The sequence below is a fragment of the Cryptotermes secundus genome, unplaced genomic scaffold, assembly GCF_002891405.2.
Source record: "Cryptotermes secundus unplaced genomic scaffold, Csec_1.0 scaffold568, whole genome shotgun sequence".
Classification (NCBI taxonomy): Eukaryota; Metazoa; Arthropoda; class Insecta; order Blattodea; family Kalotermitidae; genus Cryptotermes; species Cryptotermes secundus.
This window is the reverse complement of record NW_019725423.1, coordinates 783,182-810,481: the sequence shown is the minus strand read 5'-3', so window position 1 is coordinate 810,481 and position 27,300 is coordinate 783,182. Positions and strand designations below refer to the sequence as shown.

Below are 27,300 nucleotides of genomic sequence, written 5' to 3'. Positions count from 1 at the left end.
GATAGCCCAAGGTACGGCGCGGCAGTCAGATATAGGACAGGGCAGTCCAGTGTACGTCGTGGTAACCCAATGTACGCCAGGGCAGTCCAGTGTACGCCGTAGTAATCCAGTGTATGGCACGGCAGCCCACTGTGCGTCAGGGCAGCCTAGTCAGCAATTCTTAGTTCCTAATGAAAATCGGAACAGAGCCCTGGACATGTCTCTACAACAGCATTCTTGCAGCTCATCGATTAGTTCACTTATCTTATTTATTTCCCCTCAAACGTCTGAGTAAAAGAACTTTGAAGTTCGCCAAAAGAGAAGTTCTACACCGTTAAAACTGATAGCCACAACCCTCTTCATTAGCTAAGTATAGCGAAAATATACTTCGGGAAAGGTCGGTCACATGACACTGGACGGCCTAAGGAATTTCGCATCCTTCTCCCGGAGCAAACACAGTCCTACTTTGATACTCTCGAATTTTCACTGTAACTAGTCAACTAAAATGAGAAAGAAATAAGAGACCCCTCTGCGAGCACAGCAAGTAACTGCATTAACAGTTATATTTTTCGTGTTTTCTTCAGTGGCAATTACCTAAAATTTTATTTCCATCTAAACTTCCTGGTAAACGTCGAAGGCTTTCAGAAATGGGCAATGATCAGACTCCATTCCCAGTCCATTTTATTTGATACACGGGAGTCAGTCAATAGGTCACAAATGGAAGTTTGCGGTGGGAAGTGTTTGCCGCGCAAAGCGGCTCACACCTGCGTCGAGAAATTCTCTCAAAGACGTTCGAAAGCCGCCCGGGTCGCCCTGCCGAGATTGCGACAGAACCTACTGTGCAGGGAGTGGAAGAGTTGGCTCGAGCTGATAGGAGGATAGCGACAGTGTAGCAACTGCAATAGGGCGTTCCCATGGTGTAGCATAGAGCATAACGCATGATCGTCTAAAGGTTCGGAAAGTGTACGCACGGTGGGTGCCCAGAGAATTCAAGGCTCGAGAAAAAATTAAGAACATAATGGGTCTGTCCTTGCAACATTTCTTACAGCATGCAGACGAAGGAGGAGATATGGGGAACAGGACTGTTACTAGGGACGAATCATAGGTGCACCACTACCAACCCGAATCAAAGCGGGCTTCAATCCAATCAGTTCACCTTCAAGCAAGAAGCTCAAAATTTAATGTTACGCCATCAACTGGGAAGGTTATGCTTTCTGTGCTTTGCGATTCTCAGGGAGTGCTGTTAGCCCACTTTCAGAAGCGCGGTGAAAATGAGAATTGTGCATCGTACTGTGAAGTTCTGTTGAAGCTTCGGGTTGCAATTCGCAGAAAACTTTCAGGCCAACTGGCAAGAGAGGTACTGCTTCATCATGACAATGCCAGGCCCCATACAGCCCGAGCAATCCGGGAGAGCATTCAAGAGCTGCAGTGGGAACTTCGTGAAAATCCACCTTAAAGCACGTACTTAGCCTCTAGTGACTTCCATCTCTTTGGTCCGATAGAAAGCCACCTTGATGGCAAAAGATTCACTGATGAGGAAGAGGTTGAAACGGAGGTGCCGAAGTGGCTGAGACAACAGTCAAAAGACTCACATGCTGTGGGTTTCCACTCACTTGTAAAGCGATGGGACATGTGTATCAATGTTAGGGGAGGATATTTCGAGAAATGTTTCTCCGGTTCGAATATCACATGTTTGACATTCTATATCCATTTGTGACCTATTTACTGACATTTCCTCGTAGTGTAGAATACAACGAGACAGGTGTTCACCAAGCTGTTCTAGGAGCCAGTTACACTTCTCTGCATTTTAATGCCACAGGACTCAAGAGAAAAAATATGGAGTCAACCGACCAATAAATGTATAGTTTGAAGTAATGGCTTATTAATTTAAACAGCTGTGCTGAACTTAATTTTAAGAAGTGGTCTAGGGTGTAACTAGCCATTGACCCTAACTGTGTTCGTTCATAGGCCCCGACATATCTCCTTTGCATTGTATATATTTATATGAATAATTCTATTTCCAGACAATTTCAAGTCCGGAAAACGAAACAAAATTCGCATAACTGATCTTAACATAAATTCCACGTGTTTCATATCCAAACACACTTCCTCTAAGTGCTGAGACATCATGTTTTGTGTTTACTTAAAATTCCTTTGCTAAGGACAAGACAGCGGTAGGAGATAGTGCCTGGTATTGAGATGCGATGAAACATTCTTGCAGCCACAGCAGTAGGCCGTCTTCCACTTGTAGGAAAATCTTGCAGAGATGCCATGAACATTACTTCATACAGCTGTCCAAAACGATAATAAACCAAAATCCACGCACATATTATATCAGGCCTACGCTGTGCTGTTATTTATACTGATATAGGTATGCAAGTGTATGTGGACTTGAGTGAGGAAAAGTTTTATAAATGTGTTTACATCCAACACTAGAAATAATTTCTACTCTCCCAAGTATGTACACTTCGGAAAATTTCAGACTATAAGGCAGTGCATCCAGCGCATTTATTTCATTCAGTCATCAAACTCGCGAGGCCGCCTCTGTGGTCTGGTGGTCAGAGTTCCTGGCTACAGATCCAGAGGTTCCGGGTTCGATTCCCGACGCTACCAGATTCTCTGGGAAGTAGTGGGTCTGGAATGGGGTTCACTAAGCCTCGTGAGGGTAACTCAGGAGCTACTTGAATGGAAAAGTAGCGGCTCCGGTCTAGAAAACCGAGATTAACGGCAGTGGGAATCCGTTGCGCTGACCATGCGACACCCTCTATCCGCAAAAATTGACACTAACTTCGCCGACATGCGGCGGTCGTTCGGTCGGTATAGTTCGCTTGTGGACTAAAAGCCACGGAGTTTTTTTATTAAACTCGTCAAAGTCAGTCACATGGTAAAGTGTGGTAGTGGCTACGAGTTATGCAACATTCAATACTTGCAATCAGTACCATTTCGGAAAGATCTTGTGCTGCAATGCTTGCTTACGTTGCTAGGCCTATATTTCAGACGATGGAAACACAGTACAATTACTGTTCAAATTTTATCAACTTCCAGCATTCACATCTCACAATGTGTAAAAATAAATGTCAGCTTTGTGTCAGACATTGCTCTCCGTTGCATCCTATACGAAATTTAATCCTAATTTTACTTACAAGAAATCTCAGGTTAAAGATTTTGCTACGAAACTAATTTGGCAAAATCGAGCAAAACTTATGGTTTAATGGGATATGACAAATTGCTTTTACCCACACATATACGTATGTGAAATATGTGTCGAGTGGTTACTGTTCTTCCTTCTTATTTGAGAGACCTCGTGATCGATTTTCGATCGAGGCCTGCCACCTTTACATCACTCTTTCCCGATTTCCTTCGCTACATCAAAGAAAATGCTGAGATGGGACTGTCTTATTCATTACCAACTTATCACTTACAAGCATCCTCTCAAGTGACGCTACACTTACAAGTATTTAGTTGTGAATTTGTGGTTATATAAACTAAAAATCAATCATACACCGATTACATATATTTGAAAGAAAGTTTGTCGTGAAAAATGCATTCACTACCTGCTCTTTTAAAATATGTAGCGTGAAAAGACTGAACACACATAAAACCCCAAGACACCCCAATCTTGTTCAGAACTTGTGATTTTCTATATATAAATTCTTACGATGATCTCTTCGTTGCTTAAGCTCCATGTAAAGCAATGCGACTTTTTCATTATAGTTAAGTTACCTGCGGAAATCATGTCGCAGCTGGACCAATGAGCACTCACACACACAACAGTCGAGCCTTGATGATGCTGAGGACCCACAGTGGGCTACATCCGGTACAGACCGGAAGTGAAGGACACAACGCCCCCTCCCCCAACATACGGTTCAGAGAACACGAGGAATGTGTATAAAAACGTTTCCAAACATGGTACGAAGGTGAAATCAGCAGATTCAATATAAGGTTTGAGAGTAATTACTTTTATCATTATGTCCATAATTTGGTAGTCTTCTTTAAAACAGAATAAATGTAGATCCCGGCCATAATACCTATTCAGATATGTACGAATGTAACATTTATCATGGAGCGTATAAATATCAGATTTCAATTTTATTTCTGGTTTTTAACGACGCTATCAATAGCTAGAACTACATAGCGTCGAATGTTAGGATGCATGAATACTGGATTGGTGGATGGAAGCCGTCATGGACAATTTTTGTAAGTAGGCCGACATTTTCCTGGAGGGGTGCTACATGCCCTGCCCACCTCATCCTCCTTTACTTGATCATTCTAATTACGTTATGAGGCTCTTCATTATGCAGTTTTCTGCACCTCTGTCACTTCATCTCTCTCCGGTCCAATCATTAGTATATAAAAACAAACCAGTGCGAATGAAATGAAACTTTCCGTTCGCACTAAATGTTGTTATGCTTAATTTTGCAAGACGTGCAGAGAGAGAATGACCATGATCATCCCCAAGTCTATGCGTGCACGTGTTAAACTTCCGAAACTCCCGCACCGAGATACGAAAGTTGTCGAGCGAACGCTTCGTTTCCGTCAAACGTACCTTCTAGTTTACACGAAGCTCAAAACAAAACTTTATCTGGGTTATGAAAAGCGAAAGCTTTTGTATATAGCATAGCTCCAAAGAGTTTAGAATTATACCGCAGAAACATACACGTGAGTTGGCCCTCTATAAAACATGGTGGAAATTTCCTACATAAAGCGTGACCTTGTGCGTTGCAGAAACAATAGAGAGAAAGAACTCATATATAATGTGGATATACTCAGGCAGGATATCTGCATCAAGTTCATACGTAGCCTGACAGAGAAATGACACAGAAATTGCGCTTTGCAGTCCACATTATCTCACAGGGTGGGATAAACAATGGAGTCGGTATTCAATTATTCTCGAAATGCCCGCACATATTTCAAACAAACTAGCATGCAGAATGATGTTAGGTAGACTTTCTCAGGCTTTGAAAATGATTTAGGTATCGTCTGGGCTTTTATGTTCTCCTTGAACGAAGACAATAACATGTAGTCAACTCTTTCATTTAACGACCATTAACGAAATCTAATACAGCGAGTAAGATTTGAGGCTTTCAATACAGCGAGGATCGACACTAAATAAAAACAAACGCCGTGGTTACAGTCCGCAAGCGAACTATACCGACCGAGCGACCGCCGCTTGTCGACGAGGTTAGTGCCAACTTTAGCGGCTAGAGTGTGTCGCGTGGTCAGCGCAACGAATCACCATGGCCTTTAATTTCGGTCTTCTAGACCGGAGCCGCTATTTCTTTGAAAGAGCTCAATTATCCTCACGAGGCGGAGTGAACCCCGTTCCAGACCCATTACTTTTCACAAAATCTGACAGAGCCCGGAATCGAGCCCGGACCTCTGGCTCTGTAACCAGGAACTGTGACCACTAGACCACAGAGGCGGTCTCGACACTAAATAACGTCATTTAATTACGGCCCATATCGGCCGGACATAACTTCACAATATCTAAATGAAGATGTAATCCCAAATCTGGTGTCCCGCCTTCCCCTAAACGACAACCCCTATAGCTTACTTGCAACTGATTTCAGTAGCCCCTATACATGAAACATCTGTAGATATGGTGCCAGATGTCAGACGATCTGTATCTGGATACGATACTGCGTCAGCTGCAGAGGATACAGTAAAGTGGGGCAATAGTGCGCATGAGCAAGGCGCGAAGTGAGATTTTCTGTACTAAATGATGTAGCAGCTGACAGCACTAAGAGCGAGTGGAGCGAAACATGACAGTCGGCGTTTGCTTACAATCTGAAGGTGAACAGAGTCTCAAAATATGAGGTAAGATAAAAGTATTAAGGTTTTCGATGTTGCTTTCATCAGTTTTGAAAACAGGATATTTAATGTCTAAATATATTAAAGCATTGTGAAATTGGTGGGAAAGCCAGAAGGAAAGAGACCACTATGAAGACAAAGACGTAGGTGGGTGGACAAATTGGTATGTATCTTAGAGAAATAGGATGGGATCGTTATGGATTACACTGATCTATCTCAGGACAGGGACCACTGAAGGGCTCTGGTGAACATGGTAATGAACCTTTAGGTACCATAAAATGCTGGGAGGTTTTTGAATAGTTGCACAATTGGCAGCCTCTTAAAAAGGGCTCAGCTCCATGCGTGAGTGACTGTGAAACTACGAATTCATACGTGTATTCACTCTATTATTGACCAAAAGTTATGTGCTGATGGCAGCGTGTCTTGAGCCAAAAAGAGCATTCATTATGGGGCAAAGTTCGCAAGACAGAATATGGCATATTCATTCCTGCAAATTTATTTCTGTGAAAAAAAAAAGATTTCTTGTGTTGCGTTGTTGATTCTAAAAGCTCCTGTTGCCAACTTCTGTTTCAGAAAGGCGTACTGCTGTACCTTTTGCACTTCAGTGGCAGTTTTATAGACAACTCATTATTATTCACTGATAAGCAGAATATTCTAATTAGCCATTTCTGGAGGTACTAAAGTCATAACGTCCTTTATATAAAAAAAACATGTATTTTAAGCTTATAACTCAAAGAGCCGATATTCACTATTTTTATTTACTTTCACAATACGGGCTGCTAACTAGAGGAAGGACAACGGATTAAAATATTCGTCTAAATCACTAACACTGAGCCTGTGTTTTGCCTTTCGGGCACCTTTCTTCCGCTATACCCTACAGTCGAAATGGAGAAATTGTTACGTACGATGGTTTGAAAAGAAGTGGTCGTGACCTCTTTTGAGGAAATATCCCACAATTAGCACCAAAGAATGGAAGAAATCAACAACAAAAAATCAGTCACGATAGTCGGAAAATATGCTGAAAAAGAGACATCTTGGCCTGCGCATCTGAAGCCCAGAAGACCCCATCACTGCGCATGGTGACTCGCTTCCATCACTACAGCTGCGACATGGTCACGGTGACCGGTCTACTTAATTGCACACCGCACGCAGAAAGTGGAAGAGCCCCGAGACGACTTGGTCTGCTGATCCCCAAGCCTGGAAATCGAAGGTCCTGCCTACAGATTCAACCAGATTAGTTAAGGGGAAGACCATGTCACTTTGCTCACCATTCGTTACTTTTGATATCCTTATGGGCAAGGATGGAATGGAAGTTTTAATATCTAAAAATTCAAACTCTTAACTAAAAACTATAAGACCCAAATCGAAAGAGTCAAGTACCCGTCTGGATTAGTGGGAAGTGCGCATATCAGCCATATTTAAACATATCGACATAAGTATTTAGGTTTCCTGAAATATCCGTATAAGTATGGGTTTGTTCTATATCTATTCTTTTCAGTTTTCTTCACGTTGGAATCTGTAGAAGTAAAAATATTCTGGATACGAATTATGATCCTTCGACAAACTTTCCCCTTCTCATCTCTTCTAGAGGCTGTCCCACGCACAACTACCGTGTTCTGTATACTTGTACTGTTTATTAAATATCTATTTTAGCGAGAAATCCAAATAACTCAAATCGAATAGTTTCCATATAAAACAAAGGGAACGACATAAAGACATTATGATTCAGCTGAAGTACTGAAAATATGAATAGCGACGTGTTCGTGCTTGATGAGGTAAGAAACATATCAGAAATCAGCTACAGCCGTGGGCTAACTCATTGCACCTTCTATCAAGCAATGGCGGTGGTCAGTGGTTGCTGCTGTGCTCAATGAACTATGCACTACGCCATGAAGGCGTAAGGGGCAGTGGATGTACGAATACACATTTTCTTGACCTCGGTACTAGCTGGAGGTGAGTAGTCAGTTTCACGCTCCGGCCGCTTTACCCCAGGTACCCACTGGATTGGAGGTTGGGTGGAACCCAGAGCCGGTCTGGATGATTTGGAGAAAATTCTTGACCCCTACCGGGACTCGAACTCCGACCTCTCAGTCGTTCAGCCCATAGCCAGTCGCTATACCGACTACGCTACCCCGGACAAAGTCAGAGGTACCCAAATAATTACAATAAGATATCCTGAGCCCGTCTCAATCCTTCAGGACCGCTTTCCCCTCCCCCCTACATTCCATTTCCTCGTCTGTAATGGTTTGTTCCGTTTTCTCTCTATCCGAAAACTGAATCATTTCAACTGAATAAAGCTACGTTGCATGACCATGTTGCTATGATAGTCTCTGAGTCTATATCCTATTGCTACTCGCAGAAAATTCATTCTGATGCCTGCATTCGTCTTCTTATCATCATATTCCAACGCCCTTCCATTATAAAACTTGCACTGAGATTCCTTCCGTCTTAGGAACAGCTCAACTGCAAATAGTCAATTTAAAGCGATAAGAAAATACATAAATACAATCAGTACCTTAAAAAAGAGGGATCTTCTAACAACAGCCTATGCCTATTTTGGGGGTTTATGGGCGGTGATATTTCTTTTTATTGCTAGTGGGGTGGGACTAAGTCCCCTGTACTGCGGCCACTTCTGGCCTATTGTACCAGCTCCAGATGATAGGTGAGGGTGATTGTGGAGAACATTAGCATCGAAGAATATGTTATACTCCGGTCTGCTCGTCTCAAATAAATAACAGTAACCATTATATCACGCCTAGCAGAAAACAGAATATATACGAAGACAATAAACATACGAGACTATGTAAAATATGTAAAACTGTGAAATTTCTATCAATCAAGTTTATTATTTCCTAAGAAATTCCGTACAGACCACCATTATTCCATTTAAGTTGCGGAACACCTTGGCACAGCTCGAGAAAATAATTTGCAAACCACTGGTCTGACGTACATTCAGTGGTATAAACCATGTTTCGGCAGCTGACCCGTCTACACTTGAGATCAGTGGTAAGCCCCTTAACAAACAGATCTGAGATGAAAACCGTTTCTACTTGAGGATGAGAGTAAAGCCAACCCACGAAACACTGAGTATATCAAATACATGTACCTTGGGCAGCAGAAACAGGCAATTCAAATGCTGCAACTACAAACGCTAATAGAATCATGGTACTATGTACTGAGTTGGCGCGAGGTAGCTGATTTAATGACTTTATTCCATTTGTCTCACGGGCATTACGTCTAATCAGAATACTCGTACCTGCCACCGCGTTCTTCCATGTTGTGACTTCGCTTTCCATCTGCTGTATATTTCCACTCTGTTAAAACAACATTCAACTGCTCCTCAACTTTGTTTCGATATCCTATTTTGTTTATTGCCAGTGGGGTGGGGACTAGGTCCCTTGTACTGCGGCCACTTCTGGCCTATTGTACCAGCCCCAGATGATAGGTGAGGGTGATTGTGGAGCAATTTGTGGAATGAAGATTGGCAGGGGAAACCGAAGTACTTGGAGAAAACCTGCCACAGCGCCACTTTGTCCACCACAAATCCCACTTGTCCAGATCGATCCCGGGCCGCCGTAATGGGAAGCCAGCGACTAATCGCTTGAGCTATGGCACGGCCATTCGATATCCTATGAAACTGCTGCACAAAAATGTTTACAGTGACATCCCCGAGTGAAAGAACTGGTTGCATAACAGCGAGTTTTCCTAAAGGTAGCCAGCGAAATAAATTTCATTCATGCATCATTTTCTCACAAGAGTGATGTCATTCCATACTTTTCGGTTCAGCGTCAATCGGACTGGAAATGGCGGGATTACTGCAACACCTGAAGCAAATCCTTGTAAATAAGTAACAGAAGTTTGTGGGCCTATGTTCAAGAGAGACTTTTCGGTTTCTAAAGAAACAGGCAAGAGCACACCAATTCGTGTTACTATAACATAAAATTAATATTACCAAAGGCATAGAGCGCTTCGTAAGCCGGGATAGTTCAGTCGGTATAGCGACTAGCTACTGGTTGGACAACCGAGGGGTCAGAGTTCTAGTCCCGGTGGAGTCCACCCAACTTTCTATTCAATTGGTACCGAGGGCTCTTTCCCTGGGAGTAAAGCGACCGAGGCGTGAAGCTGACCACTCACCTCCAGCTAGTGCCGAAGTCAAGAAAACGTGGGTCTATGCATTCACTCCCCTATACGCCTTCATGGCGAGGTGGTTACTTAGTTAAGTACAGAGACAACGTTACCTTTTTATTCACCACTTCTGTCTTTCCGCTAGGCTGATGTCCTGCATGCCTCTTAACTCCGCATGCGCAAGGGCATTACGAACATCTTTTTCTCCCTTCTGCGGGCGATTTCGAAATTAAAGATAAGCAAGGATATATTATTTCAGATTATCATAAATCAATGCATGTGTGAATGTTCGTTTCAGTAATCCGCTCTTGTATTTGCTGTTTACTTCTACAGGTTGACAGCTCACGTTTGCTTCCGCAAAACTTCAGGGCACCAAATGGCAGGCAGAAACATAAACCTGTACAGAAACCACAATTTGGACAACATTTTCCGTCCATCATGTCCACGGTACTGTATCAGATAGATTCTATCTTGAGGAGGGCAGTTGTCCGTCAACTAACGTTACTAATGCGGATCTAATGTATTCGTAATTCTTTATCCTGAGAAGGCCGGTACTACTCTACGCAACATGAAGGGCCCCGGCTCTGAAACAGGAACCTCTGATGCGTACCATCTTGCAACTGACATGATATCGCAGAAATTACACCTGAACTTCCAACGTNCGTACCATCTTGCAACTGACATGATATCGCAGAAATTACACCTGAATTTCCAACGCTTTCGTTTTTCCTCTTTCGTGACAAATAACTTTGGACATCATTCCAGACTCTAGTCAGGGTGACTGAAGAATCATAATACAATTTATATAAAACTAAATAAAGGAGTGCGTCCAAATCTCGTACTCCCACTGTTCTCCAGTCCACAAATAAAATTCAATTAATACAAGTTCCATTTTTTCGAAGATCCTTTACTACAAAACACTTCGAGGCTCATTATTAATCGTCTCTTGTGTCTACTGACTGTAGCAAAACGAAAGTACCCACCAGACTGAGTGGTACCCGGTTCCAGCCGAGACATCGGGTATACAGACTGAGTTACTTTTAGGTTTACCTCAGTCCCTCCAGCCAAGTTCTGGAACAGTGCTCACATTAAGATATGACTCCTAAAGGTAAAGTTGTAATGAAGCACTATGCCATGAAGGCGTACTGGGATTGGCTGTATAGATTATACATATTCTTGACCTCGGCACTAGTTTGAGGTGAGTGGTCAACTTCACGCCCCGGCTGCTTTATCTCCGGGGAGAGAGCCCCCGGTACACACTGGATAGAAAGCTGGGTAGGTCCCAGAACCGGTCNAGATTATACATATTCTTGACCTCGGCACTAGTTTGAGGTGAGTGGTGAATTTCACGCCCCGACTGCTTTATCCCTGGGGAAAGAGCCCCCGGTACACGCTGGATAGGTCCCAGAACCGGTCTGGACGTGATGAGAAAATTCTTTAAACTACCAGGACTCGAAATCCGACCCCTTCGGTTGTCCAGTCAGTAGTCCTTCCTTCCAAAATCCATCCATCCAGCGACGATACTACCATTTAACGTTATGTAGTCTAGATACTGAGAATGTCGTACGCAAACAAAAAGAAAATTGAAACGCCGAAAAAATGCAAGATTACCTTCAACAGTATGACATGCATACCAAGTATTGTGGAAATTCGTCACTTTCAAATTTTACTTGGGCAGAAAGACATAAAAGAGCATGGCTGCTGCTATAATGCTACAGGCATGAGACTCTTTACGAAATAATTCAGCTCAAAAACAGTTCCAGGCTATAACACCAAGGGAGGGTTCAGAGAGTGACGTCACTGTTTTAAAATAGCCTCCTCACAGTTTCTACGGCCTTCCGACCCCGTCTGCAATGATTCAGGTTCACCATATAAGAAAATGACACTGTTTATTAAATTATTATTCAAATTAACACAACTTCATTTTCGTGGGAAAGTTGGTATAAACAATAGGAGAATCAATATAAGGACGTTCTGATAATGAGCCTCATTGTAATGCAAGCGGCTGTGTCAGGGGTAGGGTCGGGCAATATACTGCAGCTGAATTATTCACCTGATGAAGCACATAACGACAAAGAAATCTATTTCAGTGTTGTCACATTAGCGTCGCAAATTACTGCAGATTTTGGTAAAACCATACGAGGATTTTGGGAGAGGGAGATCCAGGCTTAACTGCATCGTGTTCCAATCCAGTGCTAGACTGCATCTCAATACCAACCGTGACAATGACAGCCTGGCTAAAACAAATACTGTGGCTTTAGTCCGCAATCGAACTATACCGACCGAGCGATCGCCTCCTGTCGGCGAAGTTAGTGCGAACTCTTGCGGATAGAGAGTGTGGCGTGATCAGCGCAACGAATCTCCACGGCCGTTAATTTCGGTTTTCTAGACCGAAGCCACTACTTTTCCATTCAAGTAGCTCTTCAATTATCATCACGAGGCTAAGTGGACCCCGTTCCAGAACCACTACTATTCACAAAATCTTGTAGCGCTGGGTATCGAACCCGGGACCTCTGGATCCGTAGCCAGGAACACTGACCACTAGACCACAGAGTCGGTCGAGAGGGCTACAGATATCATTAGTCGTCATACACTTGTCGACAAAAGCATTACACGTGCTCACAGAGTTCAGAAAAGCGGTGAGTCTCGCAATGATTTCTGTGCAGCTTACAATGCATGCGAGATGCTCACCTCCAAGGTTGGCTTTTTCCACTTTTGTAGTACTACGACATTCTTGCTTCCATAAGCTGCAGGCCTTACGTTTGACAGCTGAATAACAATTACCAAAATTATTATTATTATTATTGTATCTGGATAGCGCAGTCGGTATAGTGTATGGTAACGGGCTGGACGACCGAGGGGTTGGGGCTCGAACCCCGGTAGAGTCAAGAATTTTCTTTTCTCCATGTCGTCCAGACCGACTCTGGGGCCCACCCAACCTCCTATCCAGTGTGTACCGGGAGCTCCTTCCCCGGAGGTAAAGCGGTCGAGGTGTAAAGTTGACCACTCACCCCCAACTAGTGCTGAGGTGAATAAAACGTGGATCCACTCCCCCATACTCTCGAGGTAGTGTATTATTTGTCTGTTTTATTGTAGTACCACTGCCACCGGGTGAAAACCCACTTGCAGTTAAAAAAAAATAATAATAATAAATTTCTCATCCTTGGGGCTTCTTTGCATGCTGTCCATAATCCAATCCTTCCACGTGTGGACTAGTCTGTCTCGCCTCCTTTTCCCCTGTGGATTCAATTCTGCAACCTGCCTAGCAAACCTGCAGTCCTCCAATCTTAAGTTTTGTTTTTCTCTTTCTTCATTCTCATTTCGTTTTAATTGTTTCATTTCTAATTCTATCAATTCGTGACATCCTTGCCGAATGCTCAATTGCAGCTCCATACAACTGAATTTAGTATTCTAACAACTCTTGTTTCACAAACAATTCTTTTTCAATTTCAAGGTCAGATATAATACATAATAATAAAGATATAGAAATATATAAAACTAGCAGTAATAATAAAGATGATTTCTTGTTTTGTTATGTATATATATATCATGGACGAACTTGTTTTGTTATTAGGAACGAATACTTGGGAAAGGAATTACTCCTAATATACTTGTACGCAAACAAAATATGCCCCCTTCCGGCCTCGAACTCTGAAGCCTCGCACTTTATACCGCGGAGTCTACAGCGAGAGAACGTGCAGTCGCAACTCTCAGTGCCATGAAGTGACCACATCTGCTGCGTCTCGCCTCGTTTGTCCCGTTGTGAATATTCAGCGGCCGTCATGGACAATGAAACACTCGTGCTGTCCCCTCGACCTTGGTCTCATACAGCGCGTGTGTGTTTACGCTCAACCCGCAACATCACGCAAATTCACACGCCAGCAATCAGCTACAGGTTGGTCTCTTCACTAGCATTCCTCTGCTTCAGACCCACATGGGGTTGGTTCCCAACTTGGAGACTCACAGAAGGTAATATCGGGGGTCCGTCCGCCATTTTCAATATTCAAAACGTTCCGGCGGAAATCGTAATACTTATTCCAACACAATAATCTGATTGTCTCAGAGATGCCACCCTTTGTGGCATTTCATGTCTTTGCATGCGTTATGTGCCGCTTCTCTAGAATTACAACACAGAATGGCAACAGCGTGCAACGGACTGCTTAAGACGTAAAAGTTATTTCTAGATAAACAATGGTAAACCGTGTAGGTATTCACACTACCCTACATTTCTCCGTTCCCTATTTATTGACGCTGTGAGCACTGAAACTATACTGCATTCACGATAAAATGATTAATGAATGTGGAGCAGGTGATGGAATAAGAATTGGTAGGGGAAACTTAAGTACTAGGCGAAAATCCGTTCCAGTGCCACTGTGTCCACCACAAATCCCACATGGTCCAGCCCGAGTTCGAACTGCTGGCACCGTGTTTGAAGCCGGAGGAACGGCAAAACTGAGTGATGGGTACCAGAGAGCTCCCTGAACATTTATTTCATTTCGCAGCATGGCTAATCATACGCGTTACGTATGTCTTGCATTAATGTAATTTCCTATAGACTAAAACCCTAATAATTATGATTCGGTATTTAAAATTCGATTCAAGTTAAAATGGAAAAACCAGAGAGAATCACATGAAACATGTAGAAAAAAAAAGCTCCAATAAAAAGACAAAATCCTTGGTCTTACATTAACAAATGAGCAGAATATACGTAGTGTGTTCTCTGTTATGAAGCATTATCTAATAAATTAAGAAGCCAGCCCCAAATATTGCCGGTCCCCAACAAACAAAACATAAACACATTAACAAATGCACTGTGTATTTTCACATGCAACACTTAGTGCAAGTTGAAAATCGACATAAAAAATAGCAATTCCTTGCTGACAATGGACAACTTATGTTTGTCTCGTACGCTACGTCGTTATATCTAGCAATGGCGGGGAAACCACATACAACAGCAGCTAATTCTACCTGCTGCTAAATGCTGGAAGACACAACAACACCTCCGTGCAGCGGTGAACTGAATGTTATTAATGTATAAAACAACCAACTAGCGAAAAAATATGAAAACGGAATATTCTTCGCAATTGGACGCAAGCACTGTCTGATTTTCCTGCATTCATACGGTATGAACCCAATAGTACACTTTGTGAAGTTACTGCCCATGCACAGCAATGGCGCCATTTTTGGTCTACTGTCCTTATTTTGATTTAATAAGAGTAGGCTTATGAGATCACCACGCTCTCTGTGTCTGTGAATCCTCAGCCCCTTCAACTTTGGAATGCCTGGAACTTGGTATATATATCATGGCACCTGAGCCCATATCAACGGTGCACTTCATAAATCCCTCCCATCAGTCTGTGTCTGCATGTGTATACACCTATTGTTGCTAGGCAACGGCGAAGAATACACATGCAACAACAAAAGAACTGCTGAGCACGTAGTTTTCTATGCGGTCTGTGTCGTATCCGGAAAGTAGATGACTAATTCTTCACAGAACTTCCTGTTAATACTCCGGTTTCATAATTGGAAATTAAATTGAGTGGTCAAAGTGTCTATGTATCGATACTGCTGCAATGTCAAGAAAGTATAGTGGAGTCACTGAACATACCAGAGATGTCACACCAACTGTTGTGTGGACTCTGGTGTATACACAAAGAATGACTGCCAGAAAAAGCAATGGTGGTGGTTAATTCAAGTTCAGCCTTTAAATTCTACAGCATTTGTGTCGTTTGTAAACAGAAGGGCATTGCACATGAACTGGTCTTAACAACAGCATGTGCCTTGGCTGTGTCGCGGGAGGTACTTGCTCCCACTTCAGTTTCGTGATGAANAATGCTGCTGCACAGTAAATCGCTTTTCTGCCGTAACTTTCACGCCACACAACTTACAATAAAATATCTTGCCATCGGTACTAAACACTTTATCACCAAACTCCTGTATAAAACTACGCAACCTTGCGCTCCTTGAACTACATGTACTCACTTTAGGCATTGTAAGGTCAAACTTAAGTCTTATAACGCCCTCCACATATATAAATAGAATACTTCTAAGCCCTCCAAGAAAGAATGGGATGTATATACCTTATAGTAAGACGGAGTACAATAGGAAAATACCCGTTACACTTGCCTCCCTCCCGCCTCGACTGGGAAAAGCCGGCTTGCCAGGTCATAAATGCTACATTTCACAAATTTTCGCCTTTGTAACTGCAAGTACAGTCCAGTCAAAAATATGGTTTTTAATACGAACTTCATGTACTTGAACTCTATTCCACATTGAAGCAACAGTCCAGCCTGGAATTTATTTTGTAATACTAAACATTATGGAACCGAAATTTTACATTATATCAAAGAATTGTTCTAAAATGACAAAAATATGACCTTATTTCAAAATTATGCCAAAATATGCTGTAAAACCAATAAAACTCTAAAATATGCATTTATATGCACAATAAAAACGACATAATTTCAATAAGAATGACTGGAAACATGCATAATTACATTTAAAAATAGGAATAAACCCTAGGAAAAAAATATGACATGTCATAGAAATCCGGGCCCTAGTTATTAATGTATAAAACAACCAACTAGCGAAAAAATATGAAAACGGAATATTCTTCGCAATTGGACGTAAGCACTGTCTGATTTTCCTGCATTCATACGATATGAATCCAATAGTACACTTTGTGAAGTTACTGCCCAAGCACAGCAATGGCGCCATTTTTGGTCTACTGTCCTTATTTTGACATTATAAAAGTAGGCTTATGAGATCACCACGCTCTCTGTGTCTGTGAATCCTCAGCCCCTTCAAATTTGGAATGCCTGGAACTTGGTATATATATCATGGCACCTGAGCCCATATCAACGGCGTACTTCATAAATCTCTCCCATCAGTCTGTGTGTCTGCATGTGTATACACCTATTGTTGCTAGACAACGGCTCGGTAAATAAGTTACTGCGGCGAAGAATACACATGCAACAACAGAAGAACTGCTGAGCACGTAGTTTTCCATGCGGTCTGTGTCGTATCAGGAAAGTATATGACTAATTCTTCACAGAACTTCCTGTTAATACTTCGGTTTCATAATTGGAAATTACATTGAGTGGTCAAAGTGTCTATGCATCGATACTAACGAGGCTGCTGCAATGTCAAGAAAGTATAGTGGAGTCACTGAACATACCAGAGATGTCACACCAACTGTTGTGTGGACTCTGGTGTATACACAAAGAATGACTGCCAGAAAAAGCAATGGTGGTGGTTAATTCAAGTTCAGCCTTTAAATTCTACAGCATTTGTGTCGTTTGTAAACAGAAAGGCATTGCACATGAACTGGTCTTAACAATAGCATGTTCCTTGGCTGTGTCGAGGGAGGTACTTGCTCCCACTTCAGTTTCGTGATGAGAGGCGAATTTCTATCAGGGACATAACAAATTTTAATGAAAGAACTGTTTCAATTATATGTTTCATGGCTGACATATTCCTGAAATGTGTTTACCTATCTGAATGGCCCAAATTTTAGCGCAGAAGGGAGAGCTGTAACAATTTCTGAAGTAGAAGACTGAATGAAAGCTATGATTATGAAATTCGACTTGGGGTCAGAACTTACATGAATCATTTCCGCTACTCAGTGATATCATAGCTTCCGGTGGAGAGTTCTCTCAAGGAAAAAATAATCATAACATTCAGCACTTGTAGAGCTTGAAAATAGTTTCAGAGATCATTTTCCTCCATCTGATGCCAATAATGTTTTGGGGACTCTTTTGCGGCACATTTAAAAGCTTAAAGGATTTAGCATGTACGAAGCAGAGACCAAGATAATCACTCAGGATACGTGGCTCGGTACGCTCTGATACATTCTGAACGTATTCGCATAGTAGGGGGTGGAGTCCAGTTGGGTCCACTCAGCACGGCGGCCATTGATTGGCCTATTGTACCTTCCTCGGGTGATTATGATGATGGAGAATTTGGTGGAATGAAGAATGGCAGGGGAAACCGAAGTACTCGGAGAAAACCTGCCCCAGCGCCACTTTATCCACCACAAATACCACTTGACCAGACCGGGTTTGAACCCGGGCCGCCGCGGTGGGAAGCCAGCGACTAACCGTTTCAGCTATGGTGCGGCCCATTCTGAACCTTAGGTCAAGTAAAGATAAAAAAAATGTCAACATCTCTACCGGGAATCGAGACGCAGCCATTCAATTCGTAGCTCATCACTTTACTGAGATCCCACGGTTGTGCAGAAATAAGTAAACTAAAGCTATGAAAAAATGCATATGCGTAGTTTGGTGGCACCCGAAAATCAGGCCAGTTCACAATTACTTCAGATACAATAAGTACCCATCAATTTACCATTCGCCACCGCTATCGACCTATTAACTGAACAAATCGATAATTCGAAATATGTATGTTCGAATATCTTCGCTTTATACGGAAGGAAACAGAGTGTGTCTGAGAGAGACAGAATTATACATATATGCATACAACACATCATCTCCAATGTTACTATTGTGTTGNCGGGATCTTTGCCACAGTTTTCGATAATTTCCTATGGACTGATTTTAATCTTATGTATATATATATAATTTTGTACAGAATTTTGAAAATGTAGATAATATGCTTGATATTTCATGTCTTTTGGATGCATTATTTTTCTACTTTGAGAATGCCAAAATAATTAACCTATTCATCGACAAATTACCACAACAGTGATATCGAACACTTAAAACATTACGCTTGTAAAGAGTACAGACATTCTCTGAACCGTTAACACTGCAGTACATGAAGGGGGATAGAGAGAACAGAAACCTAGACTGCTTCAATTTCCACGAATTTTAAAATGAGTTTAAATGATTTATTTATTATGATTTATTATTTATTTATCCAAGAGAATATTTTGACGTAAGAGGGAGGAAGGAAAAGGAAGAAAGAGAAAACTGTATAACGGAAAATTTATTAATTTAAATCTTCAAAGTGTAAGCTGATCAAAGCAAGGAGGTTGAAATGTGCAAGGTCATGTAGCACATAGAGAGAAATTATTTAAAAATGTAGTTTGAAAACATGAAGCCAAGGTGTCACTTCGAAACGTAGCAATAAGTGAAATATAATATTACAAGGGAATCTCATAAATGTTCTAATAAGAAAGTCAATAGAAAGTCCGTCCAGTGTAACAATTTGTAGGTCACTTCTTTATCACTTCTGCCTTACATGTTTCGGTTTAGTACAACCATCATCAGAGGCACATAGTACAATCATGAAAACACTGTCGTTGTTTAAGATGTACACAGTTTTGTTTGCTGCGTGGACGCTGCTACAATGTGTCGACGTGTAAAAGCACAACACTTGTTAGGATTGTTGAATGCACTATCAATCCTCACATTCCATCCGAAACTTCCCTCAAGTTAAAAACGTCAATGTTAAAATATTCAAAATATCTTAAAACATTTAAAAATTTTTTTAAAACATTTAAAACATTTGATGCAAATATTAAGCTCCTCCTTGTTGATTCATCCCAAAGATGGGAGATGTCAGCTTTGGTTGTATGTCTTGTAGTTAGATGTTTCCAATGTGCTGTGTGTTGTGTACACAACAATTATGGGGAGATGCACAGAGAGACAGGCTACACATACGGATACACATACAGACAGACAGACAGTAAGGTGATCTCATAAGCCTATATTTATTTTTTAAATAAGGAAAACGGGCTAAAAATGTGCCCTTGGATATGAGATCGAGAGAACAGGCAACTACTTCATGACTATTTCCGCCACCCATGTTTAAAGTTCAAAGAAAATAAACAGTTTTGAAAATTTTGGCAACAAGAATATTTGCCTTGTGTCCAAAACTTACGAGTGGCTTTATACAGAAAAATAATTCCTTACAAAAAGAAAACTATTACAAGCTTGGCTGTCAACTTCATTCACTGCTACACATCGAATTTCATTCTGGGACAGTAAACAGATAACATTTTTTTCTTGGCACTACAGCCCCAGTGGGCCTAGGCCTACCTCGATGAACTTCTTCGTTCACTTCGGTTTTTCTAGATCTTACACATTCGGTAGGACTCCTTGGGCGGGTGATCAGCTCGTCGCAAGGCCTCTACCTGTACACAAACACATATAAACGCACACACACAAACTAAACATCCATGTCCTGAGTGGGATTCGAACCCACGATCCCGGTTTCCAAGAGAGCGAAGACGGTACATGCCTTAGACCGCTTGGCTACCGTGACCGGCCAACAGATTATATACTGTACCTAAAACATAGTTGTTTATGTCGATAGATTTTCGTATAAAACTTCAGCCCGAATTACAAGGTGAATTGAAAGAAATTGCTACATCCTACTGAATATACAGCCTGGAAACAAAGCCCCCTTCATATCAAGAGGCACTGGAATACAAATCGTAGACGCGAAGAGATCCTGGATGGTCGCTGAAGCGCTGGAGAGACTACGTACATCTACCGGCAGTAGTACCAGCCGGAGTGCTCAGTGATAAAGGAGGTTCACTTACACACCTGAGCACACGCCGCATGGCCAAGGTACCATACGTGCTTCCCCTTCACCTCGTCCCACTGGGCCCCCATATTCCCTCTCTCTCTCTCTCTCTCTCTCTGCGGCTGGGATGCAGACGAAATTTTTGCTCTCTCTGGCAGACCCATAAACCACCAGAAACTCACCCAGCCCCGCAACCCAGGGATGATTGAGGCACTTCGCAAACGATTCTGTGAGGCTGCCCATTCATCAGATGTCGCTGCAAAACAGTGGCGTCTTACCTTCACGCCGTCTATCCATATTTCGTATCTTGTAAAACATACATTTACATCAGTGGTTCTCGGCCTTTGTTGATGAACCCATTAGGGAAGGAACACATTGTACGTAGGTCATTTACTTAACGATGCAAGTTTCTTGCTAGCAAAACACAAAAATATTCACAAGTGCAACAACAGTCTGAAAATACCAAGAAAAGAAACCGCTTGGGAGGTCTATGCTAACATGCAAAGTTAATATTAGAACGAGTCACAGGGAAGTAAATAGGGTGATGGTTCGGAGTGGATTTTTCGGGCCCGGGATATGATTTAATTGTGGGTTCCATAAAAAACAAAATTTCTTAATCAGGTGAGAAATTATCCACTTCTCACGACGGACTCCGTCTATGCAGTTAGCCATTTATTATAAACAGCAGCAATTATTTAGAGTTGAAGGGTAAGGGAATTGTCGTGTTCGGCGAGTCTGAAAGGACTGGAGCCCATTTCAAGGCACTGAACACGATATTCACATAAAGAAAATTTGTCAGGATTGTCCATGTCGTAGGCCGAGATTCGAACAGCGCAAGTAAGAAGTGGTGCAGTTTCAACTAACTTTCTGGGTACATGATATGTTCGGAAGGACTGGCCGGAAAGAAGCATTATGGAGATTCTGCAAAGCCAAACTATGTAACAGGCCATAAAGCCTGCAGCTACGTTGCTACCGAACTTTTTGTGATTTCTTAAAACTGCGTACTTAGGCCGGGGGGGGGGGTTACTCAGCACAGGCTGTACTTCCTTCCAGAAGAACAACAATCTGCGCAAAACTGTTGAATATCTCAGCGGCTTGCATATGTGCTACGTCAGTATTGCAGAGCTACATAAAGGAAGACAAGGACAAGCAGAGTAAAAACTGTACAAAAAATGGGAGGAGTTTGGAGGATGTGGTTCGAAGAGTGAGAGTTTGGGAACAACTGTCTCTTCTCAACACTCCTACCGACCTTTCTGCAGGATCTCCAGGTGCTCCCACAAGATGTCTCCCATGAAGGGCGGCGCACGTGCTAGGAAGGCCTCCTTGCCCATGGCACACATGTCCTTTCCTTTCATGTGGAACTGATGCATTGTAACGCCCTCCAACGAGAACTCCCTGATCGCCCAGCACAGCCAATGCGCCACGTTCGCTTCGTTCCACAGCTTGGGGTCTGCACATACGAAAACAATCATCAGGGTTTCCACTCACTCTCTTCTCCCCTTCTGCCAATCATAATTTTAAAGCCAGCATTAATATCATCAAACAGGCCTATTAAAAAGGTAAAACTGTCCCAGTGCTTAACCAATTAAGAACTACGCCTTGAAGACGTATGGGGGAATATATGTATAGAGCCAAGTATTTTTGACCTATGCACTAGTTGGAAGAGGTCAGGTCCACGCTCCGACGGCTTAACCACCAGGCAAAGAGCCCACGGTATCCAATGGAAGAAGACTGGGTGGGTTCCAAAGCCGCTCTGAACGACATAGAGAGGAGAAAACTCTTTCCCCTATCAGTACTCGAACTCAAATTCCTGGGCCGTCTAACCAGCAGGCAGTCGCTATCCGGGCTCCCGAACAGATCTATTATAAGACTATACTGTGAACATTTTTTTAAATTGGCTCATGTACCACAGTTGCGTTACTTAATGAAAAGCAGATATCAAGTATCTCACCGCTAATTCATCGTTACCCGTCTTCATCTATGAGCAATAGCTATTATACACTCGGCCACTGAGGCTGCAAACAAATGGTGGATCTGTATGTGTTCTGGGCAGCTTCACGTGGCTACAGGCTTGTCCTCGTCAGTACGGTCCAAAACCCACATGATTACATCGTAGCAACAGAGAGAGGACTTCGGCAATTATCACTGGTAAGAATAATAATCTCAAACATGTAAGCAATTTACCAACAATGAGAAGAGCACAGCAGTGGGTTTTGTGTGCACTTCTGGTCTCGAACTCTAACAGCAAATCAATATGGCCCAGTCTGGCAATTTCTATTCGAATCATTCGCAGATAAGATTAGAAGAAACCATGGCCTCTAAAGAAAGAAATGTTTCCGACGAATTTATAATTACTGAGTTGGTCTTTTGAAAGGCATTTTTAATGTCACCTTTATGTGCTTCCAGCGGTGAGTGATTCCTGCCAAATCCCTCCCTCGTTAGTGATATTAACCATCAATGGCTGACTTCATTCTGTTTCATACAAAACATGGCCCTCGTTCGTTTCCATACTACTGTGGTATTTTTAATATAGACGCTGCCATTGTAGTGAGCAATGGTGTAGCCATGGAGACGCTGATCAAATTGGGGGCATTAGCTGACCCGAGAGAAAGTACAATACAGACATAAACAATGAAGTGTAGTCCCTGGAAACCGCAGTTATGCGGACAGCAGGGGTGCCACAGAGGGTAAGTGTTCGTAGCCTCGGAAACAAACTTACTTCACTTAACCACTAATCAAACCGTGTTTCCCGGACCTGCAAGGCTGGTTCTTAGGAGATTAGGCCCAGATGGAGTAAAATGAGCTAGGAAGGTGACCATGAATGACGAGAAGACGAAAGTTTGCAAGGTTGAAGTCGTGACTATGTCGTGATTATTTGTCTAGACAGATGAAGAAATATCACGACAGCCTGGCAGAGACGACAACAGAATATCTCCCAAATACATGTCTAAATATAAAACTCCATAGCCTGTAGTCCGCAAGCGAACTATACCGACCGAGCGACCGCCGCTTGTCGGCGAAGTTGGTGCCAACTTTAGCTGATAGAGAGCGTCGCGTGGTCAGTGCAACGGATCCCCACGGTCGTTAATTTCAGTTTTCTAGACCGGAGCCCGTATTTCCTTGTAATAGCTCCTCAATTATTCTCACGAGGCTGAGTCGACCCCGTTCCAGACCCACTACTTCTCAGAAAATCTGGTAGCGGCGGAAATCGGACACGGGACCTCTGGATCTGTAGCTAGGAACTCTAACCACTAGACCACAGAGACGGTTCATGTCTATATATAGGACTATAAAATTTCACGGTAGGTCTAAATTACTTGGGGATGAATTTTAGTGGGTACCTGTGAAATAATCCTTAGTGACGGCGTATTTTTGTACGTGTATTAGTTTAACGTAAATTAAAAGTCCTACGCCTAATATGGGTGATGCCGCTCTGTTTACAGGAAATCGCAGGGCTGAGTTTTTAGCCTGTTTCAACTTCCTATTTGAAATGGAGACCCACTGCACATCCAATTCCCTTCCTTTCACAAGGCACGTCATTTGCTAAGATTCGTGAAGGTTTATCTAGTGGGAGTGAGGGGTACGGTACTTCATATGAATGTGCTGAGAAGGCAGGCTTAGAGTACTACACTGTGGTTTGCAAATATTGTCGGCATATGCACTTCAAATCCATCTTCAATCTTAAAAGGGGACGATAGGAAGAGAAGATGAGTGCCTGTTCTTCCCGTGAAGTAGGAACTACGAGTATATGTCTCCAGTCATTTCAGCTTTCGGAAAGAGACTGTGTAACCCGTTACGTTAAAGCTATCTCTGTAACAGACCATGAAGGCCCATAGGTTTGAGACAGGGCGAGACTCCCACATATTCTAGACAATCGGCTCACATTTCGGTGAGGCTGTCAGCCTTATGCCCCGGCCGCTCTTTACCCCAAGAAAGATTCCTGGTACTCATTTCTGTTACGAGACTAAGTCGACCCCAGGGCCATAGTGCGGCTGGAAGGATTTGGTCATTTAAAAAATCCAACGATCTCATCGTTAAAACAGGTAGAAATGTTAACTCATTCAACAAATTTTGAAAAGGACACGGGTTATGAGTCTCTTGAGGTGTAATGCGATTGCATCTTGGCTTATTTAACATTTTATCAACTGCTGAGGTGCGCATCGCCAAATGGCACAAAGGACATGTTTATGAGCGGCGTTTTGAGAACGTTGCAAGAAGTCGACATACTATTATAGGCCTACTATTCTGGAGAGACATGGAACCACGTGAAAACGTCCTTCAGGCCTATCGGTTTCCCAAAGACCTAGTAATAAGTAGCAGGAAACAGGTGTTACTAATTGTGATTTCAAATGAAGATAATTTGGAGACAGAACATATGGAGAGGCCTCGAAGATGTCACCCTCATCTCTGCATATGCACCCACATGAAACAGACTTAGGGATAAGCAGACCTATGAATAAATGGAAAGATTACCAGTCATCAAGGGAAGAGGAGAGCTCGCCACTACACAGACGGTACCATCAGACGCTGCGCTCAAAAACACGGTGTTCAATAAAACGATGCAACTGTCAAGTGTCACACACCCCTGAAGGCAATTAACAACAAGCGCTGAATGAGGCTGGATTACAATGGGATCACGTAGCCAATGAGCACTGTGTGGGGGGCGGCCTGGCTTTTAATTGGATGCTTCACAAAACGCATCCAATCATGGTCCAGCCACACAAACAATGCCCAGTGCTATCCAAGCTGCACACAACCAGTTCCTCTGCAGATAATGATATTGCCGCGTCACATGGTATATACCATTTGAACTTCAGAACGGACAGTCATTATTAGCTTCTGCCTATACTTCACGTTCCATGAAAGCCTTCTAAATATTCATGATATAAGCGTGGGAGACTTGCTAAGTTACTTTCATTTCTTTGTTCCATTTATTTATGAAATTCGTCTGTGAACTGTAGGTACAAGTATGCTGTAATAAGTTATGAACAACATTACAGAAGCAGAGTTCTTGCAGCCTGGTTCACGTAAGGTTCGGCCACTATTCTCACTCGTGCTCGACCTCCAAATCTTTAATCTCGATGACTGATCAATATTAAAGTTTACATTTCTGACTACGAGTATGTATGTTCGTCCACCAGGAAAGGCCTCACATAGGGGCGAGCCTGGCCGTTCAACTGAGTCCTCACATGCACACGTCATGGCGGTATTCACGAAAGAGTTCAGAGTCGCAAACGCCACAAGATGAAGGCCGAATGGTTGCGGTAACATGGACATGTGTTTCAGGAGATCGTTTAACAGCTCTCCAGCAACTTCTGTACTATGAACCGAGAGGACGACGTGACCCAGGAATACCAAAACGAAGAAACCTACAAGGCTTGATGCTTGACGACGGAACAGGCTAACAAGCTCAGTCCTTGCAGACGATGGAGATTAATTCAGTTTGAAAAGCAGGATCTGGTGATGGGAGGGGAAGCATCTGTGCCTAGAGCACAGCTGATTTCATTTCGTAATAAAATGCAGTGTTCGCGAGTGTTCACTCCTTACCCCCCCCCCAACCCACTGGCGTTACTGGCTACAAATCGCAACTGACTAGATGTAGACACACAGGAAATTCTCACGGACTCATGACTGATTTTTACCTCATTTAACGAAATTTTCCAGCGTCATAGGTAAATGGAGACATGATGTTCATCATGAATAGCGACTACACAAGGATTTGTAGGTCGTGACCTAACGACTATCCCAGCATTCGCTCAGGGAAATTGAGGAAAATCAAGGCAGGCTTCGATATAGCCAATGCCCCAGTCGATAATTCAACTGGTTAGTCCTGTATTATAAATATAACCGTGTATCATTTATGGCTGTAAAAACCGCTGGAACTCTACAGGAGGGAAAAGCTGTTTATCCAACCGATATGCAATGCTACTACAGGCCTGCATCATACACAAACCGCTGGAAATCCACTGGAGGGAAAAGCTGTTTATACATCCGATATGCAATTCTACTACAGGCCTGCATCGCATATGTCCCTCCTGTGCCATCACTCACAAAGTCTGCGCGTCACTAGGTTCACTGAGGTTAGCCTTAAGGCGCTAGACACAGGATACTTGTGACAATATGGTGCCTAACAGAGACCTACGACAAAACCACATTTAACTCCCTCCTACACACAGTTCAGTTGCCTAATACGAACTGCAGTGGCGCTCTATCATTAGGACAAGTGATCTGTTGTTTTGAAAGTCTTCATAAAAGTTGTTTGGAAAACATTCGCGTGGGAGTGCCAGTCTCGACATGTTCTGCAACATCACTCACTATGACAGTTGTATCAAAAGTTGGCAGTATGCTGGCAACGATTGGTGGCCCTGTTTCTTGAAAATCACAAGCGTGTCCTGTGGATCATTCACAAATGCTAGGTTCCTTCTTTGAGGGTGAGAACAAAACAGACACAGAGGAAAATGCAATTTTTGCCCTACGTATAGTTGTCCCTGTGTCTAACTACTTAACCACTACGCCATGATGGCGTAGTGGGGAGTGGACATATAGATCCGCATTTTCTTGACGTCGGCACTAGCTGGAGGCGAATGGTAAGCTTCACGCCTTGGCAGCTTTACCGCCGGTACCCACAGGATAGGAAGTTGGGTGAACCACAGAGCTGGTTTGGACTACGTGGAGAAGAGGAAGTTCTTGTCCCTAACGGGATTCGAACTCCGACCCCTCGGTTGCCCAGCCAATAGCTAGTCGCTATACCGACTGTACTATTCCGGCTCACAACCCTTGCGTCCTACAAAACATAAAATCTAACGTTCGAACATGTATTTATGCGCCTTCTGCACGATAAACATAAAACGAATGAACAGACGGGAGATATGTCTATCAATCCACGTGTATCGA

At 42.8% G+C, this 27,300-nt stretch overlaps 1 protein-coding gene and 1 long non-coding RNA gene across 11 annotated transcripts in view; one reads left to right on the top strand and one right to left on the bottom strand.

The window, feature by feature from the left end:
* LOC111863374 overlaps nucleotides 1-10,500 on the top strand; it is a 14,534-nt gene extending 4,034 nt beyond the window's left edge. The window contains exons 2-3 of one of the 4 annotated variants that reach the window (XR_002842590.2): nucleotides 3,694-3,921; nucleotides 10,249-10,500. This is a non-coding gene — a long non-coding RNA (uncharacterized LOC111863374). Of the gene's footprint in view, nucleotides 1-3,693; nucleotides 4,072-6,363; nucleotides 7,643-10,248 lie in introns of those variants that run through there. The other 3 variants (XR_002842589.2, XR_002842591.2, XR_002842588.2) reach the window with 3 other exon arrangements.
* Nucleotides 1-27,300, bottom strand: part of LOC111863372 (protein C-ets-1) — a 492,047-nt gene that overhangs the window by 92,691 nt on the left and 372,056 nt on the right. For all 7 annotated transcript variants that reach the window (XM_023849636.2, XM_023849633.2, XM_023849637.2 and 4 more), the window contains one exon: nucleotides 21,656-21,856. In XM_023849636.2, coding sequence (XP_023705404.1) covers nucleotides 21,656-21,856 — 201 coding nt within the window. The remainder of the gene's footprint in view (nucleotides 1-21,655; nucleotides 21,857-27,300) is intronic.